This window comes from Marmota flaviventris, chromosome 2, assembly GCF_047511675.1.
Source record: "Marmota flaviventris isolate mMarFla1 chromosome 2, mMarFla1.hap1, whole genome shotgun sequence".
NCBI classification, from domain to species: Eukaryota; Metazoa; Chordata; class Mammalia; order Rodentia; family Sciuridae; genus Marmota; species Marmota flaviventris.
In genome coordinates, this window is record NC_092499.1 from 93559545 (window position 1) to 93580821 (window position 21277).

The 21277-nt window shown below is 40.1% G+C and overlaps 1 protein-coding gene, 1 long non-coding RNA gene and 1 other non-coding gene across 3 annotated transcripts; 1 reads left to right on the plus strand and 2 right to left on the minus strand.

Annotated features, from left to right (window-relative positions):
• The first annotated feature begins 492 nt into the window (after window positions 1-492).
• Window positions 493-3578, plus strand: C2H15orf48 (chromosome 2 C15orf48 homolog). Its single transcript, XM_027925051.2, has 5 exons — window positions 493-570; window positions 726-787; window positions 1012-1097; window positions 2143-2203; window positions 3221-3578. The coding sequence occupies exons 2-5, from the start codon at window positions 752-754 to the stop codon at window positions 3287-3289; spliced, it is 252 nt and encodes an 83-aa protein (XP_027780852.1). The 5' UTR covers window positions 493-570; window positions 726-751; the 3' UTR covers window positions 3290-3578.
• Window positions 3178-19703, minus strand: LOC114083799 (uncharacterized). The gene is made up of 4 exons (XR_003581210.2): window positions 19340-19703; window positions 18596-18867; window positions 18186-18263; window positions 3178-6848 (listed from the first exon to the last, which is right to left on the minus strand). It is a non-coding gene; the product is annotated as an uncharacterized lncRNA (long non-coding RNA).
• On the minus strand, window positions 3802-3873 carry Trnaa-agc (transfer RNA alanine (anticodon AGC)). The gene has a single exon. It is a non-coding gene; the product is annotated as a tRNA-Ala (tRNA).
• Window positions 19704-21277: the final 1574 nt, after the last annotated feature.

The window sequence follows — 21277 nt, forward strand, 5'->3', positions numbered from 1 at the left end:
TCTTAACCCTGATATTTTGTTTTAATGGAAAAAACAGGACACTATGGGAGTTATTCTGAAATAAATTTCAATTATCTCTATTTGTGCGCCGCATTACATTTGGGAGCTTTTAATTAATTCAATCACATTAAAGGTATCCGCCTGCACGTGGGAGTCTCCCATGGGACTCTGGGTGGAGGGACAACCCTGGGACCCCCAGCTCTGCTTTCCTTTGTTTGGACCCCATCAACACTTCCCTTGGCTCTTGGGTTTCCCTCTCCCACAGTGAACCTCCGGGACCCGTAGCAGGCGGGGGTCTGGGGTTGGCCCAGAGCTATTAACCACCTTAGTTAAGTACCCTGGTGAGCTACAGCCCGCCCGCACTCTCCTTTCACCGGGCCGTACCTGCAGGGGGCGCCCGGGAGTCGGGCACCGAGCGCCGAGCCAGTCGGAAAGTTCCCCGCCGCTAGCGTGACAAGAACGTCCTAGCCCCGCCCTTCGGGAGCGGTTATGGTCAGTATATAAGGTCGGGATACAGCACCCGCTGGTTTCTGGGCGTTAGCATCTTCTGCGTGCCCCGTGTCGCCCCAGGTGAGTCGCCTTTCGGGGAAGGTGCTGCTGAGCCGGCCCGCGGTTGGCCTTTTGAGCGTGTTGGACGGGTTGGTGCCCACCAGGTTGGGCCCTAGTGGCTGAAGTTTTGATAGATATCTTGGATTTTTTTTTTTTCTCCTTTTTTCTTCTTCTAGATTTAGCATTCTACACTGAAGTCATCATGGGAATTTTCCAAACCATGATGAAAAAGAAGGAAGTAAGTTTTTAAAGCAATAGAAAAACTTGTATGATATGTCAAGATCATTGTACTGTCATGTGTAACTAATTAAAACAAATTAAAAAAAGCAATAGAAAAACTTGACTGAAAGTAGTAATTTTTAAAGATGAAAAGGTGGTGTAGATTTTGAAAAACAAAAGTGATTTGTAGCAATTTTGTTAGAGTTTTCCTATTGAAGTTACTGATAACCTGTTGTCTGTTAGCTCATTCCTTTAGCGTTTTTCATGACTTTCGCAGCTGCAGGAGCCTCATCTTTTGCCATATATTCCTTGAAAAAAACCGACGTGATGTAAGTAGGTCTCATTTATAAAAACATTTTTGGCATTGTTTGGTTGACCTTTCATTTCTGAAATGCATGCCATCAGTTTCCTGTGTCCCTCCTACCCCCATGGATAAGAATGTCAAATTGTGGACTTGGAGTCAGGGCTGAAAAGCATCCTGATATCTGAAGACTATGAAATTATGACATTGGTATTTATTTATTCCTGTATCTAAATGTCCTTTTATTCATTGGCCCTCCTCCAATTTCACTCTCCTGCAGAGAAGTAAAATTTGATTTTTTTCAACCTTTAGTTTTTAAATTTAAAGTTCTTAAGTTATTGGAATATATATATATATATATACACACATACACACACACACACACACACACACACACATATATATATATATACATACACATACATACATATATTATGTATATAATAAAATTTAATAATTTTAATTTTTAAAATTTCAACTTAAGTCTTTAAAGACTTAAGTGTTACAGAATCCATACATTCAGTTGTCTGCAGTGAATCCTAAACCTCAACTTTGAATACAAGAAGGTTTAAAACAAACAACAACAAACAAACATGTCTCCTGGAATATGAGGAAGAGATAAAAGGAGGAGCTGGCTGTGTCCTCTGCAGGGCTGGAGAGGTCACTTAGGGGAGCCCAGGAACCCTGGAGTTACCACCCACGGAGTTCAAGTCCCACCCCTTGGCCACTCCCAGAAAATCGGGCAAGAACCTTGTTGCTTGTCCTTAGCGAGCAAATCCACCTCAGTAGTTATGTTGTTTGTTGGGAATGTTCTGCAATCTAGACCAAGAAAGAAAATACAGACCTTCTACTCTGCAGAGGAATTGATCTTTAATGTTTAAGCCAAACCATGAAATTCCCTTAATGAATCTTCCATCAATTTTAGTACTCTTGATGGTTTCTAGTAGTTAACTAAGGGATGAATGTCTAAGTGTGGAGATCGGGTCTATCATCTAGCTTATTTGCACACCCAGAATCAATGCTGGTTTAGATTCACATACTTTGACGTTTAATTAGACTTCTTTTATTTTTAGTCTTGATCGAAAAAGAAATCCAGAACCGTGGGAAGCTGTGGATCCCTCTGAACCTCAAAAGGTATCACTAAATTAAAAACAAGTGATTTACATTTAGCTCAAACTTTCACACCTTTGTAAGCAAAATAGATGTAGTATCTAACAGAGTGCCATTTTATGTAGTGTTAAAGACAATACTAAAACAAACAAAACCCTCTAGAGTTCTAGAGATCAAATTCAAATCCGTGCTCCATTATTCATAGGTGATTTTGGACAGTTTGGCCTCTGTGAGGCTCAGAATCCATAAAATGGGCATGATAGTAGGGCTCTACCTCAGAGTTAAAAGGATTAAAGAAAATAAAATATGTAGAGCCTTTTTAGACTTGCCTAGCCCACAGTAAGCACTCAAATAAAACATTATTGCAATACATTATCTCATTTTATCCATTACTCACCTAAAGTTAATATAAATTCTATTGTGATAAATCACAGTTACTCCTGAAAGAAAGGAGCACATTCTCCTCAAGTGAAATTAATTAATTATCCACTCTTTTAAGACTATGGCAAAGCTCTCCTAGGTTCTTGGGTAATGGAACACCAGTGAGGATAAATGGGTCTCCTGTGAGGATAAATGTGATGTTTTGGGAAACCAAGAACTGTCCACAGCTCTTAGATCATTGGTGCCTTCATTGAGCAATTGCAATGAGGAAATTTTATTCAATACCTACTATGTGTTGAGGCCTGTGGGAGGAGCATTGTACATAACTCAGGAGGAATAGATGCATTTTGAACTTTAAGCTCAGATACTACCTTGTCAAACTAAAAAACCTGGATGGTGCTAATGAAAGTAGGGCAAATGTGTATGACCTTTCTCTCTGGTCTCATAACTCGTAGGTATCCAAGGGCTTTTTGGAGGGATGGAGTGAATAGATATCAACCATGTTACTATTTGGTGCATGTTTTAGAGATGGGAAGAGGTGGTTCTTTGACTACAAATACTATAATGCTGCTTTTCCTAAAAGGAACATGAACAAATCCCAAAAAGTGATGAGAGGATTAAGAGCAGATACTTAAAACATTTTTATTTCCTTTGTTAAAGCTTATAACAATCAACCAACAGTGGAAGCCTATTGAAGAGTTGCAGAAGGTCCGAAGGGCAACCAAATGACTGGTCCGTGCTTCTTCCTCCCAAAGAGTACTCTATGAATCTAGTGGAAACATTTCTGCACAAACTAGATTATGGATACCAGTGTGCGGAAATGCTTCTGCTACATTTTTAGGGTTTACCTACTTTCTTTGGATTCTGGATAAGGAATTAAAGGTAGTACAGCAATAACTACATAGTACAAAAATAAGTTTTTTGGTTTATTGTTGTAAATTTGAATATTACATATTGAATTTTTATGTTTATGATGCCAGAATGTTTTCCTTGAATGTATAAAGATTTGTAAATTATATTATTATCTGTAATAAAGTGTCATTTGTACAAGATATCTCAAAAATTAGCTGTATATTTAAATGGAAGAGAACATTTTTATGGGAGAAAAACACTCATATACATATATATATATGATATATGCACATATCTAGATATCTGTACATATAGGTATATAATGTATAATATGTATATATATATATATATTGTATATATAATGTACAATGTATATATATAAAATTTTGGGGGGATGCTGGGGATTGAACCCAGGGTCCTGTGCATGCTAAGCACACACTTTACCACTGAGCTACACCCCCAGCCCCAGAAAAACATTTTGAAGCACAAAATTTTGTCTTTTAAATAATGCACATGTATATTTCTATGTGAGCTTGTCTTCTAAATTCATTTACCCCTCAGAAATTTATTGATCATATACTGCTTGCAGTAAAAGCAATGAGCAAAACCAAAATTTGGAGGGAAATGAATAAGAGACGGTAAGCACATGAAGAAAAGAAGTGGTTGTGGGGTGTGAGAGTCACACAAGGATTAGCCTTGGAGAAAGTGCTGGGATTCTGGTGGTGAACAGGAATGTGGGCATGCTGAAATTGGTCCCAAATAGGCCAGTGCAAACTGTGATGCTCTAATGAGGATCAGGGAGGGGAGGCTCAGAGCCAGCAACCTGCAGAGTGTGGACCAGTGGTGACCTGGAGGCTGAAGGTGCAGTTGAACCAAACATGCCCTTTTGCTGTCCTCAAACATAAAGAGATCAAGTAGAAAGTTCCTTTTCATTAACTTCTTTTGAAAAAATGATATGCTTCAAATGTCAGTTTTCATCCATTTAAATTACACAATTTAGTGATTTTTGTTAAGTTGCACAACCACCTCCACCATCTAATTCCAGAACATTTTCATCATCCCCAAAAGAACCCTGTACCGTGTGCAATCATTCCTCTGTTCCCCTCAACTCCCAGCCCAAGACAAGCACTACTAAGCTTTGTCTCTATGGATTTTCTGTACTTTGCACATTTCATGTAAATGGAATCATGATAGGAGGCCATTGTGTCTGGCTCTACCTTAGCATAATGTTTTCAAGAGTCATTCCTGTTGTGTTATATTATCAGTTTTCCATCCCTTTTTTGAGGTATGCTATTTCATTGTATGGATACACCAGATATTGCTTATCCATTTGCAAGCTGATGGACATTGGAATACCTCTTCCTTTTGGCTATGGTGAATACTTATATGAACAGCCATGTACAAGGTTTTGTGTAGCCACATATTTCCATTACTCTTGGTTAATTATCTAGGTTTGCTAACTCCTTTATATGAGAATGATTAATGCTTCTTTCTATTTTTTTTCATATGAATGTAATGGGAAAATAAGAGGAGGGCTAAATTCCTATCACCTTCGTGGCAATAAAAAGTATCTAGCGCTTGCTTGAGGCTATGGCAATTCTGAAAGGATTAACTGAGACTACTTCTCCCAACCTTTGTTGCTTACTTATCACCTTCAAATTTCCCAGATGAAAATCTCCAATGGTTGATCTCCAGGATTACATGTAGCAATTGGGAGGCACATTTTTATTTGCTTAAGTTTCTAAAGTGGAATATGATACCATTTAGGTAAATAAAAATGAATAGCCATGGCCACCTAGGACAGCAAATCATAAAGTACTTCCTGAAGGACAGCTGTGCCTTTCAATGTTAAAACACAAACCTGAATGGTGGGGAGTGGCTTTATGGTGTGGATATGGCCACGGAAGTTACTGTTCATTGGATTTGGGAGGAAGAGAGGTCCTGTGCCAAACTGATACCCTGGGCAGGAAAGGGGGCAATAATGATAATGACATATTTTAATGTAATTTAAATAGTCAAGAAGTCATACACATCTTAAACACTCACTACATGCTTGGCATTTTGCTGGCCTCACAGATCAGACAGTGCAGGAGAGAGACACTCCTGTGAGCAAATCAATACAATATTATGACAGTAAAGCAAGAGTACAGATGAGCCCATGACACAAAGGAAAACACCACAAAGAAGGTGGATCCCTAAAAGACTAAGCACATGTTTATCAAGGCAGAGAGGCATAAAATAGCATGATGTCTTCATGCTTAGACTGAAAGCAATTTAATGCAAGGAATTTTAAATACTGGAGTGTGAGGTGGGAGAGGTGGATGAAAAAATTAGTAGGAGAAATGTGTAGGGTCTTTTATGCTCTTATGCTGCCACTACCAAGGATCTAGAACAGGTTTTATGGAGATTTTGGCTATAGTGAGGGGGAGGTTGGGGATTCCCACTGACAGGGACTTTGGTTGGAGACCAGAGACCATTTGCTGCCCATGGTCCAGGGGACAGGTAGTGAGGGCCATGATTAATCAAAGCAATATCCAGGGGATGCATTTGAAAGTAATTGAGGAGAAATCAATGAGAAAGTCTCAAGGCTTTACTGGATGTAGCTGGAAGATGTCCAAAAAGATACCCATATTTCTCACCTGCATAGCCTGGTGGGCAGTGGTGCCGAGAGAAAGATAAAGAGAAAAGAATACAATGTGGGTGGTGGGTGGACAAAGAAGAGAATGGGTTAGGCCTAGTGTGCTCCATAGGTAACTACACTTTGAGAGAGTTTAAAAGGGTGGTAACTTTCCTCTTTAGCTTCAGTCCGGGCAGAGAAGCTGAATGTGTAATCAGCAGTGGATTGTAATTACCTGAGGCAAAGAAAGCTCAGTGCGCCCCGCCTTTTTATCTTTTTTTTTTTTTTGAATATTTTTTATACAGGGAGAGTTTGTGGATTGGGATTGTTGGCGGGGCTGTGGTTTCTGTGCCGAAAATCCACTCCGCGGGAGCTGCCATTTGCTTTCTGCTTGCTGTCTTGATGGCTCTGTATACATTGTCCGGCAGCAGCATCTAGAGGTTGGAGCTGGGCTGCGTGCCGAGCCCTGTCCTCCGAAGGCTGGACTGCAGCCTCGAGCGCCTCGGTGGCCTGTTTGCCGCTGCACCTTCGGGCAGAGCCTGCTCTGGGGTCGTTCTGCACCCCCCTGCCAGAGGACCCGTGCTCCGGAGGAGGGGGACGGAGAGCCGCGGCGGCAGCCGCTTGGGCCCCAGGGGCCAGGCACCGGGCTGAAGAGCTGCGGAGGCCAGGGCGGCTCTGCTACGGTCGCAGACGAGCGCAGCGCACGTGAGCGCGGCCCAGAGATGGAGGCGACGGCGGCAGGGTTTCATTTCTAGAAATCTGGACTGGAAACAGAAGCAGCAGTTTGTATAATCCCAAGAACTTGCTTATGCCAGGAAGCTGTAAGGGCAACATGAATATCATTGAGGAGATCTAACATGGTGGCAGGCGCAGAGAGATCAAGTCTCTGACATCTTCAACTGCGCGGGCATAGGGAGCCGTAAACTGTCTAAATGCTATTTGCTCAGGATCACTAGGCAATGCTGAGCTGACGTGGATCTGGGGTGTACAGGCTGGGCCCCTCAGAACACACACACAGAGCCCGAATTGGAGGCAATTAAGCTCCGGTTTGCCTGCTTCGTGTGACTCAGCACTAACGATCCCGCTGAAATAATTGGTCGGCCCTTAGGAACTTACAGAGGTAAAAGCCAACCGAGCCTTCATAGGCAGTGGCCACAGGACTGAAACGGGGATTGGGAGAGACAGTCAGGACCCACCCGTTGCATTGGTCACCCGGCAAAGGGAACGAACGGTCACCATTTGCATGGGATACCACCATGGCAGAGAAATGGCGTCACGGGCGGAGGAGATAACTGCATTGAAACCAGCGCGACAGGTGTGTAATCCCCTAGTCATCTCTCTCCACACAGCGGGGAAACCTTAAGGGCCACTCCCAGCTCTCCTGTGAACGCAATAACTAGACCGAGGGAATCAGGAGTGGCGCGGGACTAGAGGCGCAGAACTCCCGGCTACCGCTCCCACCAGTGCTGACAACTGAGGTCTCTTGCACCAGCTACTGGGGGCATGGCTACAGGAGGGCAAGCAAATTCACTGGGGGATCTCAGCCCCAAGCTCTACAAACTTAGGGTCTGAGGGAGGCAAACAGGGAGAGTGAGCCCAGGTGTTCATGAAAACAGGGCTCCCAGGAGCAGCAGACCTGGCGTGTAGCCAGTATTGTGGTGAGCGCCACAGGTGAGCACGGCCTGGCTTGAGGAAACACAAGAGAAGGCCCTAGACGCTCAGGATTGGAGACCCGCCCAGTCTAGAAGAAAGAGCTGCTGCACAGTGAATGGTTCCCACCTATTGAGAGGAGAAGCTTGGCCCAGTGGGCACAGCTCCACCTACTGGAAGAGAAGTTAATAGAACTCTAGGACTGCATTTATTATTATTATTATTATCATTTTTTTTTCTTTTTCTTTTTTTTCTTCTTTTTCTTTCATTTTCAATTTTTATTTGTTGTTGTTCTTTAACTTTTTTTCAATGTTTCTAATTTTTTTTAAATTTTTTTATTTTATTATTATTTTTTTTTAAATTTTAATTTTCATTTTTTATTATCATTATTATTTTTGTTAAAATTTTTTTCGTCTTTTCTTTCTTTCTTTATTATCTAATCTTTGTTATTTTTGTTTCTTTTGTCTTTTCATTTCTTTTAAATTTTCTTATTCCCCCTTCCTTGAATTCTACCTGCCTACTCTCATTCTCTTTAGTGACTTCTTCCCTTCCCTTCTAATATCTCTCCTCCCAAGCATCAAATAAATCTATAAGAGTAAACAGAAACTCAGCAGTCAAACAAAACAAGAAGTAACATGAGCAGCATAAAAAAGCAAGGAAGAAAAGGAGTACAAACAATGAAGGACAGCCTAAATATTCAGGAGGACCTAGAGTCAGCAGAAAAATGGTCATATAAAGAACTCAAGGAATACCTTAGACAGATGGAATGGAACCTTAAAGAAGATACGAGACAGCAAATCCAAATAGTGAAAGAACACTTTGAAAATGAATTGCATAAACAGATAAAAGAAGAAGTTAAGCATCTTTATCAGGAGATAGAGATTATAAAAAAAAACCAAACAATAATTCTAGAAATGAAGGAAACGATAAACCAAATTAAAAACTCAATTGAGAGTATCACCAACAGAGTGGAGCAAGTAGAAGCCAGAACATCAGATAATGAAGACAAAATATATCATCTTGAAAAGAGCCTAGCCAACTCAGAAAGGCTGGTTAAAAACCACGAGAAAAACATCCAAGAGATATGGGATAACATAAAAAAACCAAACCTACGAGTCATCAGGATAGAAGAAGGTACAGAGATTCAAACCAAGGGAATGAGTAGCCTGCTGAATGAAATAATTACAGAAAACTTTCCAGAAATAAAAAAGGAAACGGATATACAAATTGTAGATGCATACTGGACACCGAGCACACAAAATCACAGTAGACCAACGCCAAGACACATTGTTATGAAGATATCCAATATACAGAACAAAGAGAAAATATTAAAAGCTACAAGAGAAAGGAGGCAGATTACATTCAGGGGTAAACCAATAAGGTTAACAACGGATTTTTCATCACAGACGCTGAAAGCGAGAAGATCCTGGAACAACGTATTTCAAACACTGAAAGACAATGGATGCCAACCAAGAATTCTGTATCCAGCAAAATTAAGCTTCAGGTACGACAACGAAATAAAAATCTTTCATGATAAACAAAAGCTAAAAGAATTTGCAGCCAGAAAACCAGCATTGCAAAGCATCTTGAGCAAAACACTACATGAGGAAGAAATGAAAAACAATAACCAAAACCATCAGTGGGAAGTGCCTCTATAAAGACAGAGAGTGGGGGGAAAGCTAACCATGGAGAAACAAACTAAATTAAAAAAAAAAAAAAAGAAGATAAATAATCAAACATGGCTGGAAGTACAAACCATATATCAATAGTAACTCTAAACGTTAATGGCTTAAACTCTCCAATAAAGTGACATAGGCTGGTAACATGGATTAAAAAAACAAATCCAACAATATGCTGCCTCCAGGAGACACATCTGATTGGAAAAGACATACACAGGCTGAAGGTGAAAGGTTGGGAAAAAATATACCACGCACACGGTCCTCGTAAGCAAGCAGGGGTGGCCATCCTCATATCGAATAAAATTGACTTCAAGACTAAATTAATCAAAAGGGATAAGGAAGGACATTATATACTGTTAAAAGGAACCATTCACCAACAAGACATAACAATTATCAATATTTATGCACCAAATAATGGTGCTGCGACGTTCATAAAACAAATTCTCCTCAAGTTCAAGAATCAAATAGACCACAACACAATAATTATGGGTGACTTCAACACACCTCTCTCACAATTGGACAGATCCTCCAAACAAAAGCTGAATAAAGAAACTATAGAACTCAATATCACAATCAACAACCTAGACTTAACTGACATATATAGAATATATCAACCATCATCGAGTGGATATACTTTTTTCTCAGCAGCACATGGATCCTTCTCAAAAATAGACCATATATTATGCCATAGGGCAACCCTCAGTAAATATACAGGGGTGGAGATAATACCATGCATTTTATCTGATCATAATGGAATGAAACTGGAAATCAATGATAAAAGAAGGAAGGAAAAATCCTACATCACATGGAAAATGAACAATATGTTACTGAATGATCAATGGGTTACAGAAGACATAAAGGAGGAAATCAAAAAATTCTTAGAGATAAATGAAAATACAGACACAACATATCGGAATCTATGGGACACAATGAAAGCAGTTTTAAGAGGGAAATTCATTGCTTGGAGGTCATTCCTCAAAAAAAGGAAAAACCAACAAATAAATGAGCTCACACTTCATCTCAAAGCCCTAGAAAAGGAAGAGCAAAACAACAGCAAATGTAGCAGAAGGCAAGAAATAATTAAAATCAGAGCGGAAATCAACGAAATTGAAACAAAAGAAACCATTGAAAAAATTAACAAAACTAAAAGTTGGTTCTTTGAAAAAATAAATAAGATCGACAGACCCTTAGCCATGCTAACGAAGAGAAGAAGAGAGAGAACTCAAATTACTAATACACGGGATGAAAAAGGCAATATCACAACAGATGCTACAGAAATACAGAAGACAATTAGAAATTATTTTGAAAACCTATATTCCAATAAAATAGAAGATAGTGAAGACATCGATAAATTCCTTAAGTCATATGATTTGCCCAGACTGAGTCAGGAGGATACTCACAACTTAAACAGACCAATAACAATAGATGAAATAGAAGAAGCAATCAAAAGACTTCCAACCAAGAAAAGCCCAGGACCGGATGGGTATACAGCGGAGTTTTACAAAACCTTTAAGGAAGAATTAATACCAATACTTTTCAAGTTATTTCAGGAAATAGAAAAAGAAGGAGCTCTGCCAAATTCATTCTATGAGGCCAACATCACCCTGATTCCGAAACTAGACAAAGACACCTCAAAGAAAGAAAACTACAGACCAATATCTCTGATGAACCTAGATGCAAAAATCCTCAATAAAATTCTGGTGAATCGGATACAAAGGCACATCAAAAAAATTGTGCACCATGATCAAGTAGGATTCATCCCTGGGATGCAAGGATGGTTCAATATACGGAAATCAATAAATGTTATTCACCACATCAATAGACTTAAAAATAAGAACCATATGATCATCTTAATAGACGCAGAAAAAGCATTCGACAAAGTACAGCATCCCTTTATGTTCAAAACATTAGAAAAACTAGGGATAACAGGAACTTACCTCGACATTGTAAAAGCTATCTATGCTAAGCCTCAGGCTAGCATCATTCTCAATGGAGAAAAATTGAAGGCATTCCCTCTAAAATCTGGAACAAGACAGGGATGCCCTCTATCACCACTTCTATTCAATATAGTTCTCGAAACACTGGCCAGAGCAATTAGACAGACGAAAGAAATTAAAGGCATAAAAATAGGAAAGGAAGAACTTAAATTATCACTATTTGCAGATGACATGATTCTATACCTAGAAGACCCAAAAGGGTCTACAAAAAAACTACTAGAACTAATAAATGAATTCAGCAAAGTGGCAGGATATAAAATCAACACGCATAAATCAAAGGCATTTCTGTATATCAGCGACAAAACTTCTGAAACGGAAATGAGGAAAAACACTCCATTCACAATATCCTCAAAAAAAAATAAAATACTTGGGAATCAACCTAACAAAAGAGGTGAAAGATTTATACAATGAAAACTACAAAACCCTAAAAAGAGAAGTAGAAGAAGATCTTAGAAGATGGAAAAATATACCCTGTTCATGGATAGGCAGAACTAACATCATCAAAATGGCGATATTACCAAAAGTTCTCTATAGGTTTAATGCAATGCCAATCAAAATCCCAACGGCATTTCTTGTAGAAATGGATAAAGCAATCATGAAATTCATATGGAAAAATAAAAGACCCAGAATAGCAAAAACAATGCTAAGCAGGAAGTGCGAATCAGGCGGTATAGCGATACCAGACTTAAAACTATATTACAGAGCAATAGTAACAAAAACAGCATGGTACTGGTACCAAAACAGGAGGGTGGACCAATGGTACAGAATAGAGGACACAGAGACTAATCCACAAAGCTACAACTATCTTATATTTGATAAAGGAGCTAAAAGCATGCAATGGAGGGAGGATAGCATCTTCAACAAATGGTGCTGGGAAAACTGGAAATCCATATGCAACAAAATGAAACTGAATCCCCTCCTCTTGCCATGCACAAAAGTTAACTCAAAGTGGATCAAGGAGCTAGATATCAAATCAGAGACTCTGCGTCTGATAGAAGAAAAAGTTGGCGCCAATCTACATATTGTAGGGTCGGGCTCCAAATTCCTTAATAGGACACCCATAGCACAAAAGTTGATAACAAGAATCAACAAATGGGACTTACTTAAACTGAAAAGTTTTCTCTCAGCAAGAGAAACAATAAAAGAGGTAAATAGGGAGCCTACATCATGGGAACAAATTTTTACTCCTCACACTTCAGATAGAGCCCTAATATCCAGAGTATACAAAGAACTCAAAAAATTAAACAATAAGAAAACAAATAACCCAATCAACAAATGGGCCAAAGACCTGAACAGACACTTCTCAGAGGAGGACATACAATCAATCAACAAGTACATGAAAAAATGCTCACCATCTCTAGCAGTCAGAGAAATGCAAATCAAAACCACCCTAAGATACCATCTCACTCCAGTAAGATTGGCAGCCATTATGAAGTCAAACAACAACAAGTGCTGGAGAGGATGTGGGGAAAAGGGTACTCTTGTACATTGCTGGTGGAACTGCAAACTGGTGCGGCCAATCTGGAAAGCAGTATGGAGATTCCTGGGAAAGCTGGGAATGGAACCACCATTTGACCCAGCTATTGCCCTTCTTGGACTATTCCCTGAAGACCTTAAAAGAGCGTACTACAGGGATACTGCTACATCGATGTTCATAGCAGCACAATTCACAATTGCTAGACTGTGGAACCAACCCATATGCCCTTCAATAGATGAATGGATAAAAAAAAAAAATGTGGCATTTATACACCATGGAGTATTACGCAGCACTAAAAAATGACAAAATCATAGAATTTGCAGGGAAATGGATGGCACTAGAGCAGATTATGCTTAGTGAAGCTAGCCAATCCCTAAAAAACAAATACCAAGTGTCTTCTTTGATATAATGAGAGCAACTAAGAACAGAGCAGGGAGGAAGAGCAGGAAGAAAAGATTAACATTAAACAGATACATGAGGTGGGATGGAAAGGGAGAGAAAAGGGAAATTGCATGGTAATGGAGGGAGACCCTCATTGTTATACAAAATTACATATAAGAGGTTGTGAGGGGAATGGGAAAATAAACAAGGAGAAAAAAGAATTACAGTGGATGGGGTAGAGAGAGAAGATGGAAGGGGAGGGAGGGGGGATAGTAGAGGATAGGAAAGGTAGCAGAATACAACAGTTACTAATAGGGCATTATGTAAAAATGTGGATGTGTAACCGATGTGATTCTGCAATCTGTATTTGGGGTAAAATTGGGAGTTCATAACCAACTTGAATCTAATGTATGAAATATGATATGTCAAGAGCTTTATAATGTTTTGAACAACCAATAAAAAAAATAAATTTAAAAAACCAACAAAAAAATAAAATAAATGAGCTGAACTTGTTAAAAAAAACAAAAAAAAAAAAAACAAAAAATAAAAGGGTGGTAAGATTAGGGACATGGATGAGATCACTTCCAAAGGGCTTCTGTAGTTAAATGAAGACTGAACCCAGAGCCACATCAACAGGTAGGATGCAGTCAGAGAAAGAGAATCCTGGGGATTGAAGGAGAAGGAGAACCAGGAGAGAGATGGTGGATCCCAGACAGGAGGAAGTGCTCTCCCCTATTGGGAGACTGGTACGGTTTGCAATTAAACCAAAGCCAGAGAGACCTTTCAACTTTATGGCTTGAGCCTTAAGCAAACACGATCCCCAGCACCAGAAAAAAAAAAAAAATACAAAGCAAAAAAACCCCACACCTATAATTCTCTTTTTACCTACAAATAAAATGTGAATTAAGTTTTCCCAATAAGTAAGTTAAAATCACATTCCATGTGGCCAAAAACTGGAGGGAGGTCCAATTTAATACTCATTTATCATTGTTTATTTTCCTTGAAGAAATTCTCTCACATTGTAGTTAAGACTTTGTGGTAGAGAATGAAATTACAAGCTGTAAATTCAGACTGCTCTGCTTCTCTAAGTACTAGCTTAGAGAAGCCTCAGAGCTCTCCTCCATAAAACTGGGTTAATTAGTACCTCTCAGGTTAGTTGTGAAAATTATATGAGATAATAACTGTAAAGTACCTAATGTGGTATCTAACATGTAATAGTTGTTCAATGTATATTTCGTTTTTTCTTAAAAAAGAAAGGATGATTAGCACTATAAAGCAGAAAGCTCTTAAATGTATTTAAGATTAAATTCTTATGAGAGTGGGAGCAATGCTTGTTTCCAATTCACACATACCTACCTCTGGTGACTCCTGGCTCACCTTTGTTTTACAATGTAACGATTATGAGCCTTTAAGAGAACATGTACAGGCCTGTAGATAAAAGCTTCTTACACTCACTCTCACCTACATAGATAACTTGCAAAATATAAGAAACCCTGCGTATATGCACTGTAGATGATCTCACATGAAGAAGAGACATGGTAATAAAACTATTATCTATGGATCTGTACCTACATGTATGTCCTTAGAAGCAAATGTTCATGTTTCAGTTATTCACCTAGCACATTACACACATCTCAGAATTAAAAGGGTTATTATGTGGTTTGAATCAGGAAGGAGAGTGAAATTAAGTGCATGTACTTAAGATAGCAATAAGAGTAGAATTAGGATTAGGGATGTGGCTCAGTGGTAGAGTGTTTGCCTGGCATGCATAAGGCCCTGGGTTTGATCCCCAGCACTGAAAAAAATATGAAATTAATTTTCCTGTAATTATCCTTTGTAGTGTTTTCCTCCCATGTTTAGAGAATTGCCCCAGGTAATTATATACAATTTTTTTTTTCTATAACTAGGGCTGGTTTTTGGTTTTGGTAGTGTTTTTGCATCATTTGCCTATGTGCATACTTAGTTTTAAAATGAAATTAAGATAACCCCAAATTTTATTATAACTCTTACAAAAATGTTAAAACCAGCTTATACATCTTGTATGATTAACACATATGTATATAATATATATATATAACATATTTTAATAATATATAATAAAATATTGTTCATTTGGAGAGTGGGTATACTCTTTAAAAATTAAACTCCATTTTTTTTTTTTTACTTTTATGTCAAGTAATGTGATTTTTCCTTATCAAGGTGTGTAACCATGAAGTTACTATTATTTCTTGGTGTTTGGTAGGGCAAGTTAACCTGGTGTTTTAAAATGTTTTTGCTTGGGCTGGGGTTGTGGCTCATCAGCAGAGCGCTTGCCTAGAACGTGAGAGGCCCTGGGTTTGATCCTCAACACCACATAAAAACAAATAAGCAAAATAAAGGTATTATGTCCAACTACAACTAAAAAATAAATTTTAAAAAAAGTCTTTGCTTATCTGAAGTCTCTTTATCAACAAAAAAGGGAAATGGAAGAGCTGGGTGCTGTGACATACGCCTATAATCTCAGCAGCTCAAGAGGCTGAGGCAGAGGATTGCAAGTTCAAAGCCAGCCTCAGCAATGGTGAGGTGCTAAGCAACTCAGTGAGACCCTATCTCTAAATAAAATACAAAATAGGGCTGGGGATGTGACTTAGTGCCCCTGAGTTTAACCCCTCACCCCACCTCCTGCAAAAAAAAAAAAAAAAAAAAAAAAAGGCTGGGGTTTTTGCTCAGTGGTTAAGTGCTCCTGGGTTCAATCTCTGGTCAAAAAAAAAAAAAAAAAATTAGTACTGCAAGACAAATGTGACCTATTGGTTTCTTATCATTTTGAAGATAATTTTGTTAAGTCAACTACTGAACATTTCTCAAATTTTAATTGTTTCAAATTTCTTTTCAAATTATTGTTGTTAGGATTAAAATGTAGTTTAGATACAATAAAACAGACACAATGAACAGATCTTAATACTTTGGTTCAAAGAAGGGTTTTGATCATTGTATGTACCCATGAAACCATCATGCAAAACAAATTGCCAAAATATTCTGTTACTCAGGAAGATCTCTTGGTTTTTGAATGAAAAACCATCAGCATTTCTCCAGCAGCCAGGGAAAACCTGACACTGAGGACAGCATCATGGCTTTCACACTTTAGGTGCATGGCCTTCTGGCCACACTTTCATGCTGGAGGAACCTTCCTGGGCACCCTAAGTTTGCTGTGGTTGAACCAAGAAGATACACATAGATTTCTCTCATTATGATTCCATGAGAGGATCTGCAAAGATAAAGAAAACTCGTGTCTTCAGAAAGTTAAGTCCAATGATTTTGGAATGCAGAGAATTTCTTTGATTGAATTCCATAGACATTTGTCACTAACCTATGTTCCTGAACTATGAAACATGAGTATAAGGGCTAAGGAGCAGTTTTTCTTGACAAATAATTAATAACTTAGAGTGAATTTTATGGTCTGTGAATTATATTACAAGAAAAGAAAAAAACCTTCATTGGGTTGCTATCTTACTTTAAAATAATAGTCTCTTACAATTTTCTCTATATAAAATAACCCCATCTCCTACTTATAATATTTGAATCATTTCTTTTCTCCAAAACAAGAAATTTGAAATCACTGACCATCATAAGACACACATCAACAAGACCTGTTGAGCCAGGTCTTATAATTCACTCCACCTGGGCAGTGACAACAAGTACACTTTCAGAGGCTTTGGGGAGCCTGGGTTTACCTCATGTCTGAGGATGGCCACCACCAACAGAGGAAGGGCCTGACAATACAAGAAGCACCCTAGCAACAAGACTATCCTGGCCTAAATCCTCTCCAAGGCAGGGCTGTCACCAAGGGAGGGAGAGAGTTTACTGGCCAATTCTTGCAGTAGAATAGCGATTTTCAAACTTTACTTGAGCCTCAGAATCTCCTGGAAGCCATGTTAAAGTATGGATTGCAAAGTTTCTCTCTGAAGATGTATGGGTTGGGACCTAGGCATCTGAGTTTCTAACAAGTACAGCTGATGCTGCTGTTTTAGGGACCAAATTTTGAGAATCACTGTACTAACACTCTGCTCCTTGTAACATTTGGTAATTAGCTGAGGATTCTTGATCAGTCAGTAATATACTAGCCCAGTCCTGGCTAGGATATTGTGTTACCAATATCTAGGTTTTGAATCAAAAGTTGTAGAAATGAACACTGGACTTGGACAGAGTTTAAGGACAGCCAAGTCCATATTAATGGGGGCTTCTGCCTGAGCCACAGGGGGACAGAAACCCCAGACTGACTTGAACAAAGGGGAATAGTTTTAATGGCATCTAGAAGGTGTCAAGAATCTAGGTTTCTTGATGGTGTGACATATAGAGATGGGACTTCAGACATACCTGTGCTGCTCTTCATCATGCTTCTTCATATGTCGTGTCTCATAACCATCCTAAGTCTACCCAGGACTATGCATTTTGCTACGCTAATAAGGCTTTAAAGGTAACCATAGGTCACTTTGGTGACTACACATATGTTTGCCTTTCACTACCTGGAATTGCCCTTATCATCTGGGAAAGTCTCTGATATTTTATGGATAGTGCAAACCCTGCTTTTCCATTTCCACTGACCAGATCTCAGAAGGCTGAGCTGATTTTCCCAGCCTCCTATCTCCTGAGGAGTTAGCTCACTCCCATAGCCCTGAAAACTGGAACACCTTTTAATTCCTAATTTCTAACCTCATAGAACTGAGAGCTAGTGAGGCTGTCTTGTGTCCCCTGGACGGTGTTCATCCTTTAGTCCTAGGGGGTCCTGTTTTTTGTAGGGGGTCTCTGACTGTGAATAGGGTCAGGGCCAGGCACAGAACATCTCTCCTGGCTGGGCTGCTCTGGCTGCCTGTTCAGACACATTAATCCCAGGATCCTAACCTGAGGGACAGTGGATTCATTAGGTGTGTGGACAGATGTATGTATGTATGTGTGTTGTGAACATTGTTCATTGTACACAGGTGACACTACTCACCTGCCATGTCAGGACAGTGTGGTGGCAGTTTTGCCAGTGACAATCAAATCTTATGCTAATTCAACTTCACAGTAGACTCTGTGGGCCAGAATGAAGCAGACAGGTTAGCATGTATATCCACATTCTACCAATCAAGAGCCATGTGACCTGGACAAGTTACTTAATTTCCTAGAACTTTGCTTTTCAAGTAAGGATTCATTTCACTAACCTGTGAAGTACCAATGGATGAATGCTGTAATCTTGAGAGTGAGTCTTGATAAAAAGATGGCTTGGCCCTGGTTCCCTACCCCACCCCTGTGCCCTCTTGTCCTTCCATCGTTTGTTATAGAATGACACAGCAAGAAGGACTTTGACTTTGGACTTTTCAGTCTTGTACTATGAAAAGTAAATCTCTGTTCTTTATAAATTACCTGGCCTCAGATGTTTTGTTATAGTAGCACAATGGACTAACAGCAGTAGAAGTCTGAGAAGCTCTGGCCCAGAACAAAGAAGTTTCAGTGCAGAGGCTTCAAAATCCACAGCTGAGATCACAGTTGGAAATCCAGTGAGCCTCTGTTGTGTGTGGAATGTTGGAAGAGATGAGTTGTTGTTTGAATGGCAAAGTTTGGGAAACTGAGCACTGAATTTAGGCTAAAAATCAGAGTAGGAATAATTTGTGATGGTGTAATAACCATCTCTGTGCCTAAAAGAAAAAAAAAAAAAAACAGTTTGGTCAGCAGGGAGGAGAAGAGGATCAGATGGAGATGAGATTAGATATTTGAGGACTTGAGTGCCTTTTCAGTCTCTTTCTCTTCATCTCCTCCTCCTTATCCTCTTTTTATCTTTTCAATATTTATTTATTTTTTTAGTTGTAGTTGGACACAATACCTTTATTTTATTTATTATATGTGGGGCTGAGGATTGAACCCAGAGCCTCTCACGTGCTAGGCAAGCGTTCTACCACTGAAACACAACCCCAGCCCTTTAATCCCTTTCTCAAAGACCCCATCAGCCTTCACTTGATAAGGTTTACCAAAGGAATCAGAGTCTCTCTCAAGAGCTTAAAGTAAGATAGACAAGAGGCACAATCAGAGTTTTCTGTGTTAGCTTTCCCTTACTATAACAAATACCGGAGATAATCAACTTAAAAAGAGAAAAGGTTGATTTTGGCTTACAGTTTTAGAGGTTGCAGTTCATGATCAATTGGCTCCATTATTTTGGATGAGGCAGCACATCATGGCAGGAGGGAATGGTGGAGCAAAACTGCTCAGCTTGTGGCCAGGGGCCAAAAAAGGAAAACAAATAAAAGAGGAAGCAGTTGGGGTCCCACTGTCCCCTTCAAGGTCATGTCCCTGGTGATCTGAAGACCTCCCTTTTGCTCCACTTCTTAAAGGTTCTGTCACCTTCTAATAGTGCCACAGGCTGGACATCAAGCCTTCCACACCTGGGTCTTGGGGCACAGCTACCTAAACCACAGTAGAGGCAACACCTGAGGAGAAAAGGAAGGACTGAGAAGTTGTCAGAGGATCACTTGGCACCCCAAGTCATTGAGGGGTAGAGTTGGAAAGGAAGTTAGTCCGGAAAGAAAAAGGGGAACTGGGGAGTAAACCAGAAAGAAGATGAGGGGAGGCAGCTCGTGTCCTGGCCAGTGGGATGAATGTTACAAGTCCTGAGAAGTAGTGAGGGAAGCTTCTCAGACAGAGCACTAGGGGGACCAGAGTCATCACCTTTGTCCTGACTCATGATAGTCTGGTCCATGTGCCTCCTCTGGCCTGTCCTCAGGGTCCTCCAGGCCTGCTTATGACCTCACCCTGCACTGGCCCTGGGGGAGGTTCCTTCAGGGTTGGCCCCTGAAGACCTTTGGCAATTGAGGAGCTCCTCAGGGTCCCACGGCTGAGGAAGGGGCCCGGGAGGCAGTAGGTTCCAGTGCCCTGCCACCGTAGGGCAACTGGGTGTGCCCCCATGGTTCCCAGAGAGTTGGCTCATTGTTTTCCTCCTTGCTGAAAACAGTTTCTGACGCCCATAGTGAGGTCAGTTTCAGTTTAAGATACATCTCATAGAAAGAAAGAAAGAGACAAACTCCTTCCTCTTAACCTAAATGCTTTTTGAGTGTGGCATTGAGGACCAGGCAGTCAGAAGTCGTGAGTTTCCTCTCGTTTTGCAGGACCACAGGGAAACCACTTGACCCTCTGATGTGTCAGACAATCACTGTGTGCCAAGCACCTTCCTGGAACAGATATCATTTCATGGACTCCTCAGCCCAGCCCTTGAGGCAGCTGCGTCCTTCCCCGGCTTTTAGATCCTTCCCACAGTAATCATGCTGTGATCATGAGAGCTGGGATCGTGCCTGGGCGCAGGGTGGTCTGAAAAGTAGAGGCAGCTCTGAGCTCCTAGTGCCCAAACTTCCTGCTTCTAGTTCTGAGTCAGGGACCATCTGACTGTGGGAGATCATCACTTAGACCGGCCACACCTGTTCTAATCTTGAGGGTGTCCGCATGTCTTCATCCCACTATGTGACATGATGAAAACAGCTTCACATGCCACCTGCAACTTCCTTAACAGGAAGAGTGAGCTAAGACACATGGCAGAGGCATGAGTCTCACCACCAGCCTGGACTCCCCCAGCCCCCAGGGCAGACATCCTATTTATTCATTTTTATTACTGCACCCCCTCATATTACAGAGAACATGGGACATTGTAGATGCTCTTTAAGTGTTTCCTAATTAACCAGTGATGAATACGATTGCAAAGATTCATACCATAATCAGTTTCTGGCATTTGTAATCATAATTTTATTTATGTGCCATACTAGGGATCAAACTCAGGCCTTTGCACATGCTAGGGCAAGTGCTTAACCACTGAGCTACATTCCTTGTCCAGAAAAATTTAAATAGCAATTTTTTTCGATAAATATTTAAGTCCTACTACATACCAGGCACACACTAGGTGATCAGGATCCAGTAGTAAGCAAAAATAACTCCTTGTGGGGCTCCAGTCTTGAGGGGAAGAAAACATTAATTGCTTTCTCAAATGCAAATTAAATGTCTGCTGTGATAAGATCACTGAAGGACAAGAGCATGGATACAGGCAGAAGGCCCCTTCAGGGTCCAGGG